Below are 9,761 nucleotides of genomic sequence, written 5' to 3'. Positions count from 1 at the left end.
GACCTACTTTTTTCGTGTAAAATAAATTATTTAAGGACTTTAACAGTTTTTTACTATTCGTTTGAGCGATTTTAAAATATTATATTATTTTTAAACATAAAATTTCAATATTTCAATGTTGTATATACATAAAAAGTCTAACTTACCATTTGCCGTGACTTACCTACTTTCGACAACATGGCGGTTTGTTTACACCGGCATCATAAGGCGGGAAGTAGTTTGGTAGTTCTTGTGTAGATATTTATTAATATGGTATCTTAGAAATAATTTGGGGTTATGAAAGAACATATTTATTAAGATAAACAATATAATAATAAAGAGGGAATGCTTAATATTCAAAAACATGTCACATAGTCTAAAGTTATAACATTTACACCAGCGCCCCCTAGAAGTTCGCGGCGATTTCAAATATAACATGTCACAATGTAACAAAATGAGTAATCCAAACCTTAACTATTAAAAACAAACAAATCAAGTAAACACAAAACTTATAACAACCTTAATTATTTAACATTTTTGTGTAGGCACAGTCGATCTTACTAATAAAAGGCAGCTCGCTAAAGTTATTGAAATATTTTATGATATTTATTAATAATTTTGCTTGAATATCAAATACGAATAGAATTTTGTTCCTTTCAAGCTGTAGAATTGCCTTGAAGAAACATTCACATCATTATAAGGCTTGACAAACGTAAAGCGTGGTATAGTTATTGCAATAAAATAATTTACAAAAGAACATACCAGCTTCTGACAAAAATTATTAACACAAATATTAAGGCGGATTAATTTTATGTCACGAAAGTATTTATTTAAAATTTTGACAATTTTAGATTTCTATTTCTTTTATACAATTCATAGGTTCCCTGCCTCTTAATTTTCTTATTGTATAAATAATCATTTTTAAAATTGTCTACTGTGCTAGACTGGGCAACAAATTTAGTCTCTTTAGGAATTATATTGACTTTAAACGTAGTAGTATACCCTTGATTGGAAATGGAAGCAGTAGGCACGAATGGTAACACTTTTGGTTTCATAATTTTTCCTTTTGACTTCTTTTTTTTCAATTCATCAGTATCATCATCGTCGAGATAAACACTTTCTTCTAAATAATTCGATGGCTTAGCCTTCCGTTTTTTAGTTTCTTCAACAATAAACTCTGTTGTTGATATAACTTTCAACTTCTTAGATTTTGGCTGTACGGCTTTGGGTTGTGGTTTGTCATCCAATTGCTCTAATACACTTGTCGGCAGACGCGATACGGGAGCCTTTTCAAATGAATTTTGTTTCGATATCTGTAATATTTTATTTTATATTTTTAAATTATTCAAGATGTTTAAATTCAAAATATAATAATTGTAAAGTTTACCTTTGTAATATTATTTCCTTCGTCGTCTTCTCTTTGCTTTCGTTTCTTGCTTTTTTGTTTCTTTGGCACATCAACTTTCACCACAAGGTCACTTGTTTCAACTTCTTGCCTTTCAATCTCATTTGCCTGTATTGTGACTTCTGTAAATAAAGCGTGATGTAGTAACACATTTAAAAATAATTTTGTTTATATATTTCTAAAATTACCGTTTGTTTCTTGTTGGGATATTTTACGCTTTTTCTTTTTGTTGCGGACTAGTGATTCATTAAGCAAAGGTGCTTGAACATCTGTAAATAATTTACTGTATTGTTATTATGCCTCAATTAGTAATAACAAATTTTTGTCCCAGCAGATTGATATTTTTGATTCATAAAATTGATTGATTACTTTTATTTCTTTAATTAATCAATGTAAAATTTACCCTCAACTGTCACCGAAGATTCTTCAACTTGAGGAGTCAGCGACAACTTTCTTTTACGCTTTTTGGATTCTATTTCAGCGTTTTCTAGAAATTTTAATAAAATAATAACATCACTTTCATATTATGATATCATGTTGTGTATGACAAATGTAAATAACAAGCAAAATGAATATATGTATGTTGTTTTTATTATATTCTAGTTAAGAACAAACCTTTTGTATCAGACTCATTCTTCTTTTGACTGCCCGGTGTCTTGATCGTAGAAATATTAAGTGCTATTTCACTAGTGTCTGGTGGAAAAATTTTAAAATATTTAGTGTGTTTTATATGTACCTTTATAAACATATACCGAACTGTGTATTGCTAATTCGGTTGAGATAATTTTCTTTATTACAAATGTATAATAATCACAATTACCTTCTGAGACAGATTTGTTTTTCTTTCTTTCGCTTCCTGGAGTTTTTGTCATAGATTTTTGTAACATATTGTCACTTTCTAACTCTGAAAGAACAAAGAGCATACTGTGGATGTGCTATTTGGATAAAAAAATGTACAGTATTGGAGAAATTAATTAATACCAATTACCTTCTGACACTGATTTGTTTTTCTTTCTTTCACTTCCTGGAGTTTTTGTTACAGATCTATTGACTAATGTTTCGCTTTGTGAGTCTGTAACAAAAAGTGCAATAAATTATTTTGTAGGAAGATATGAACTTGTTAAAAATCTATTAAAAAGTTAAGCATTTACCATTGTTAGCTAGTTTTGGTGATTTGGTGTTCAATGATATTGTTTTTTTGCTACTACCTGGAGTTTTGATTAAACTTAAGTTATCATATTGATTGTCTTGACCTGAAATATAAGTAAAAATATAGAAATAAAAAGGTATCAGATAAAATTATAAATATTGTGGATTTTACAAAAGATGCAATACCTTCATGTACTGAATTATTCTCTGGTAGTTCACTAATTGACTTTTTCTTTTTCTTTGCCCCCACAGAAGTATTTAAATTTGGTGTAGTGGGTTCAACATTTTCTAAAATTAATAACAAATTAGTGTATAGCCATATTATTAGGTAATATTATTAGTATTTTATATAGTTTTATACAAATCAAAATTAATTTAAATAAATTGTGTACCTTCATCTTCAACATTGTTTTTCAATGAATTTTTCTTCTTTTTTTCACTTATTGGAGTTTTAGCAACAGACTTGTTGAATGATTTCTCTATGAAGGTATTTTCGTTTGAATGATCTAAACAAAATTGTTAAAGCATTATTTTTACATAAATTCTTCATTTAGAAGTGTTTTATAGTAAATTCTGCAATTATATTTATATGTATATTGTAATCTATTACCTATTGCCTCGACGTCTTGACCCAGCGACTTTTTTCCATCCTTTGGTGTCTTAGTAATTGATTTGTTCAATGATTCATTAATTTTTTCTGTAAATAAAAGGTTAATAATAATAATAAACGAAAAAAGGGTGTTAACTTAAAATAAATGTTATTTATATATATATTAATGAAATTTAATGTTACCTGCTGTAGATTGTGTCTTTACTTTGTTTTTCTTTTCACTGGCTGGTGTTTTGACAAGAGATTTATTTAATTTTGATTCTGAAAAAAATATAAATATATAATGTTGCTAACTGTAAAAACTCATATTAAATTATTTGTCACTTTGCCAAGCTTTCTTTTTTATACCACATAATAAAGGATTTGAAGTATTCAGAAGATACTTATATCTGTTATAGGTACATACCATTTTTATCTTGTGATACTTCAATTGTTTCTTGTACTTTGGATTCTTCTTTGTCTTTCTTGAAAGATACCTCCATTGGTGCATCGGAATCAGAACTGTCACTAGCTATGGCACAATAATAATAGGTTTAATAAAACAATTAATTTACATTTATGTAATAAAGCAAATCTAATTATATATATATAAAATACCATGTTGTTCCATTTTCTTTGGTGTTGTTTTCTTTGTACTCCCAGGGGTTTTAGTCACTGATTTGTTAAGTGACTTATTTAAAGTAGAATCTGTAATAGAAATATATTTAATTAGCTATTTAGCTAATTTTATTACTTCATAAGTTGTAATATATATATCTCTAAATATTTTGTAACCTAATGTATTTTGATTAATTTTGTATGGTTAAACATGTTATATAGGTACCTTTGATTTCTTTTTTAGGACTTTCATTAAATTCAGCTGGCTCTTCTTGAGATGAGATTTCCTCAGAATCTGAGTCCACTGTAAACGAAATTATATAGGAAATATTATTTCCTTATCCTAATGTGTTGTGTTAATAAAGTTTAATTAGTGTAAGTTATTGCTGATAATTTATACAAACCAGTTTCATATTTAGAACAACATTAATATCAATATTTTACACGTAAACAGAAAATACCTCACCATTTTTGATAGTTGAATCCTTATTGTCTTTCAAATTCTTGTTATGTGACTTATTAAGTGTATCATTATGTGTACCCTCAGTGTCAATGAAGAAACCAAAATTATTATCGTCTTCTGTATCTGTAAATGTAAGTCAAAGTTTATAATTTTGTATATATAGTAGTATATTGTAAGTATAGTAATACTTTATCATGGGTATGAAGACAGACACGTACCAGTAGTGACCTTTTCTAATTGAGATTTACGTTTCTTATTCTTCTTTGCACTTTGCTTAAGAGAAATATTTCCAGATTGATCGTTTATATCTGTAATTAAAATATTTAAATGGTAAATATGTAAATACTTATCTTATTGTACATATATATATTTTTTTGTTGTATATATAACCAACCTTCTTCAACTATACTTTTAGATTCTGATTTCTTTATAGGTGTGGACTTATCTTCATTATCCGCCATTTTCTTTTTCTTGCTTTCACTGTCATTACTGTCTTCAGAGAATAGTAAATGTATATCAATAGAGTCAGAAGAATCATGATCATTCTTTGAATTATCTTCCTCCCTGCCTATCTCCTTATCCAACACTTTTTTCTTAATAACCTTTTTGTTAGATTTCACTTGTGTTAAATTCAATTCATCAACTAAACTATTCTTATCTTTTTTCTTCAATTTCTTATCAATATTAAGTGAAATATCACATGTTTTTGTTTTGATTTTATTGGATTTGTTTAAATCATTTAATATGGAATCGTAATTCTGCATAATTTCTTGGTTTTCACTGCATAAAGAGTCGTCGTCGTCATCATCATCATCATCATCCATAGCTTCTAGAGGATCTTGAAGCTCTGTTTGAGTTTTTGTGGATTCATTCTTATCATTATTTGTGTCTTCGGAATCTATGAAAGCAATTGTTTCATTAGCATTTTTGAGCGGCGTTTTTGGTTCTTCTTTAATTTGAGACAGTGGGTCATTTTCTTTCAAACTCTCTTCAGCTATGGTGATTTCCTTTTCATTATCAGCCTCCTCACAAATAGACTCGGATAACACTGGAGTTTTTTTCTGAGATGCGCTTTCATTTCCGTCCTCGCTATCGTTACTTGAATCTAAGCGCATTCTATTATTCTTCTTAGGCTTCTCCGATTCGACTTCCGATTCAGACAATTCCTCGGAAGAGCTAAGCCGTTGTTGGGATTTCTTTTTGGTTTTATTAATTATTTTGTGACGCGACTCATACATTTCTCTGGATGCTCTCTTTTGTTCTTTCAGTTTTCTTTCATCGTACTTTTTCTTTGATTTAGCTGTCATTTTGAGTTCATTGTCGCTCATGGAAAGATCATCATCCGTTCCTTCTAATAGTTCGTTGTCTTCTTCATCCGAACTGACAACAAATGAATCTTTTTCATAATCGGAATCATTGGACAGGTCTTCATTTTCGGATGTCAAAGTTTCACCTTTTTCTATGATCTCGTTTTCTTCTGCGTATTGTCTTTCGCTTTCATTTTGGCTGTCTCCAGATTCATAATCATCTCCAGCATCTTCAGCTTCATCATCTAACATATTACTCTCTCTTGATTCATTGTCTGATTCACCTGAATTGGAATCATTAGAGGTTATAGATGTTATTTTGTTCTGCTTTGAATTTTTTGATTTTAAATTCTTGGATATTTTTATTGGGGTTTCTTCATCTGGTACATCAATTTCATCATTTTTATTTTTGGACAAATTCAATTTGTTCAGCTTATTGCTTGATAAATCATTTGAAGTTTCCTTGTTAATAGATATATCCATTTTTTCTTCATATTCAGTATTAATAATATTTTTATTTTCCTTGTTAGATAAGTCATTTTCATTTACAGGATCAGCATCAGTAGCTTTCTCTGAATTCTTATCCGTGTTTCCTATAACATGCGCACTATCGTTGTTAGATGCAATTATTGAAGTGTTGACTTGCATGGCTAATTTTTGAATTGACTTATGTTGGAGTGGAGTGCTTGTTAAGTAATTAAGAGAAATATTTTTATTGTTTGTTTCCTCTTGGGTTACATCTAAATCAAAGGCTGACTTTGATAATAATTTATTTGAAAGTTTAGGCGATTTCCCATCAGAAGTATTCTTCAGTTGAGTTGATATAAGAACACTTTTATTTTCATTATTTTGAGATTTATTTCCTTTATCATTCTCAGATATATTTGCCTCCATGTCATTGGGGAAGGATTTCCTGGATTTATCATTTGCTTTTGTTTCAGTATCAGAAATGACCATACTATCAGGTATTGTCTCATCTACATCCATTGGTTCACAGCTATTGTCGGTGATAGTCCTATTTTTGGATTTATTTAACCTTATGCTATGATCATGGGTAACTGAAAATTGATTAACCTCTTGAATATTTTGTTCAGTGTGTTCTATAACTGGGACACATTGATCTCCACTATCATTTATATCTTGAACATTTGTTTTCCCCGAGTTGGAATCAGAATCTTCAATCACCACCACAGTCTTAATATCCCCAGTTGGATTTTTATATAACAAACTTGTGCTGTCATTGATTTGGAGCTGTTTGTTCCTTGATTGATTTTGAATGTCTTCAACTGCTTCAATGTCTTTAGTATCAACTGATCTATTTGCATCCTTCACAATAGAATCATTAATTTCATTGCTGTTCTTGGATTTATTTAAGCTTTTATCTTGCTCGTCTTTTGACTCAGAAACATTCAAAATAGAAGTAGATTTTAGTTTACCCTTGATTTTCTTCTTCATACTTTCATTGTCACTGAAAAAGTTGCTTTCGTTTGAATCTTTTTCTGCTGTCCATGATTTTGTACGATTTCTCTTTGTTTTTTCAACATTATGAAGTACAACAACTGGATTGCTTTTATTTAGATTGATTTTATTTTTTTTTAAGTTCCCCTTTGTATCTAATTCTTTTATCAAGTTTGAACTTGATATCGAGAGCCTGTCTTTTGTAATGTCTTGTTTTACTTCTTTGGTGTCTAAGGATTCAGATGGAGTTGAATTATCTTCCGGAATTTCATTCTTTTCTTCTATAGGTGTCTCTTCATTAGAGTTACATTGATCAGTAACATCTTCAGTCTTATTTATACTCTGATTTTGTTTGTTTACTAGACGCGGGCTTCGTCTGAAGCTATTCGGTGATAAACTTGTCTTATCTTCTACTTCAGAATTCGTAGATTTCCTTGAATTAGGTTCTGGTTCTTCAACAATGACTTCTGTGATTTGAATTGGAGGTTTAGAAGGTGGTGCCACTTCAACTGAAATGGTGATCAAATTTTATGTATTAATGTAACTGTAAGTCTTACAAAGTAATATTTTTATTTAACAATTATTCAAGTAATACCTTTTTCTAGACTGGATGTAGAATCCTTTCGTGTCCTCCTAGTTGTTCTTATAGGTGTCGGTGGAGCTTCATTGTCACTTCCTGTTCAAATTAAATGTATAAGAATATAAGACCATTTCCTTTTCTATATGGTTTTTTTTTATAACAAAAATTCAAATGAATTAAATGTAAATAAACAAGTAAGAATTTTTTTTGCATTACTTTAATGGCAATATTTATTGTATGAGAAAATAATATTATAGAACAAAAAAAAAAAGTTTTTTTTCTATTTAGCTCTGACATAAATATATTTGTAATATCTTGACTTACCATGAACATTTAGAATGAAAATCTGTGCAACACCTAATTATTTTGCTTACAAATGTGTACCTATTACAAATAAATATCCTTGGAAATGAGTTTTTATTATTTTGGGGTTATTGTTTTTTTTTTATGTATCAAGTTTTTTCTAGAGCGTAAGTTAACTGTATTGAATATTGTGTATTATTATATATTAACCAATTTGCGAGGTCCTTCTGGTTGCTCTCTTAGCTCTCGGAGAATTAACGGCCACTGTGGTCTCAGATGCGATACTGGTGTTAGACTTTATTCTAGTGCTACGGCGTGCAGGAGTCACTGGTTTTTCTTCTACACTCTCAATTGCGTCTTTAACAGTAGCCTTTCTTGTTCTCTGAGGTTTCGTGTTTTCTGGTGCTAAATAAACAAATAGATATTTTCAATAATTGTCAATTTAATCATTAATATATATATTGATTTCAAATAAAATTAAGGAGATGTTTATTTTGTGGAAATAAAGTAATATCATGAATGACATCTAACTGCTTGAGTGAGGTAATCATTTTAAATGGAACACATTAACAAATAGATGGTATTAGTTTAATAAAAGTTATAATTTTTATTGCAAAGCTATTGGTTTCATTAAAAAAATATATTAATTTTTATCGTTCTAAATTACGATGTCATAATGAATGTGTCTAAACTACTGGTGCCAAAATATTTATATATTGCAAAAATGGTTTATAAAACCCACTATTTTCATCAATTAGTTCAAGTTCAGGTTTCTTCCGGCCCCTTCTTTTGGTAGGTGTGTTCATAGCTGGGGATTTGCTTTCTTCTGACTGCTCTACTGATAGCCTTCGTCTTAACCGTGTTACTGGTGCTACAATTAAAAAAGTAAAAATATTGTTGCAACTTTTTCTTTAGACATATATTAAGAATTTTAAATAAATATAAAAGAATTCCACTCAGATTCAAACTATTTATAAACCTTAAAGTTAATGTGTATATACACATACAGTAACTTAATTATTTTATTATAAATTACTAACTTGTTAAGCGCAGGCAAATTATTAATACATAGATATAGTAAGAAAAAATAAGATTATATTTAAGTCCAGTACTTGTTCAAAAACAATATAATATATAGTACACTCCAGTATCCACATAATTGTTTAAAATTATAGAAATCTAGTAATATCCTACGCTAAATTAAATTGTTTTGTAACAAAATACAAATAATTTATTGTTCTTTAGTCTTAGCATTTAACACAAATACGTTTAAAAACGTGTTTTATGTTCTATTATTAAACTATTAACAACGTCTCATTGATAATTAAAACCAAAATTACATTCAGGTACTTAAAGGTCCTTTATTAGATATTTAAAAGGGCATTTAAAGATGCTTTGTACAGGATACCGATAATGCGTAATTCGAATAAAGTATGTCTCTTATTACATTTTACTTATATAAGCAATTACACAAACCTTTAACTCCTGTGTCTTCCTCCATGGTTTAAAAAGTAAGATATAAGGAAAATAATATTTAAAATGTTGGACAAACACGTGTGAAAAACCGAACCGATTCAAAATTGTGCTTTGAGGTTGAGATAATGGTCCAACAGCTGTTGAGACGCCGCGAACTGTCAATTCAAAACCGACGCGGCGTGTTGAACGTTCGAATCGGAAAAACTGGCAACATTTTATAGTATTTATTATTTATGTTTTAAAAGTATATTGAAATATAATAAATACATAAAATCTTTAATCATCCCTGCCACCCCAGATCTACAGATATTTTTTATAGATGGAGTTAATTCAACGATGAGAATTTAATTATGCTCTCTATTTTCAGCCCTTCTAATCTATTCAGTATCTTAAACTACAAGCTGTAACAACATTAGTGGATCTGAAACTATTTC

General features: G+C 29.2%; 1 protein-coding gene across 1 annotated transcript; it reads right to left on the bottom strand.

The window, feature by feature from the left end:
* Positions 1 to 274: 274 nt before the first annotated feature.
* LOC116765802 (dentin sialophosphoprotein) lies at positions 275 to 9,489 on the bottom strand. The gene is made up of 22 exons (XM_061522052.1): positions 9,328 to 9,489; positions 8,594 to 8,722; positions 8,062 to 8,256; positions 7,564 to 7,644; positions 4,598 to 7,477; positions 4,422 to 4,511; positions 4,207 to 4,326; positions 3,967 to 4,044; positions 3,741 to 3,830; positions 3,550 to 3,654; positions 3,327 to 3,404; positions 3,144 to 3,230; positions 2,926 to 3,039; positions 2,720 to 2,821; positions 2,536 to 2,637; positions 2,373 to 2,456; positions 2,205 to 2,288; positions 2,000 to 2,077; positions 1,788 to 1,871; positions 1,573 to 1,653; positions 1,367 to 1,506; positions 275 to 1,292 (listed from the first exon to the last, which is right to left on the bottom strand). Exons 1-22 carry the CDS (start codon positions 9,350 to 9,352, stop codon positions 810 to 812), a joined length of 5,310 nt encoding a protein of 1,769 aa, XP_061378036.1. The 5' UTR covers positions 9,353 to 9,489; the 3' UTR covers positions 275 to 809.
* Positions 9,490 to 9,761: the final 272 nt, after the last annotated feature.

The sequence above is a fragment of the Danaus plexippus genome, chromosome 11 (genome assembly GCF_018135715.1).
Source record: "Danaus plexippus chromosome 11, MEX_DaPlex, whole genome shotgun sequence".
Classification (NCBI taxonomy): domain Eukaryota; kingdom Metazoa; phylum Arthropoda; class Insecta; order Lepidoptera; family Nymphalidae; genus Danaus; species Danaus plexippus.
The sequence above is the reverse complement of the archived record's forward strand: the minus strand, read 5'-3'. Positions and strand labels throughout refer to the sequence as shown.

Excerpts from the sequence above, each read along its gene's own strand:
- LOC116765802 (XM_061522052.1), bottom strand. The coding sequence starts at position 9,352 with ATGGAGGAAGACACAGGAGTTAAAG. Across the intron at positions 3,231-3,326 it reads AAAGACACAATCTACAGCAG|AAAAAATTAATGAATCATTG; the intron begins GTAACATTAAAT and ends TTTTATTTACAG. Across the intron at positions 2,822-2,925 it reads AAACAATGTTGAAGATGAAG|AAAATGTTGAACCCACTACA; the intron begins GTACACAATTTA and ends TATTAATTTTAG.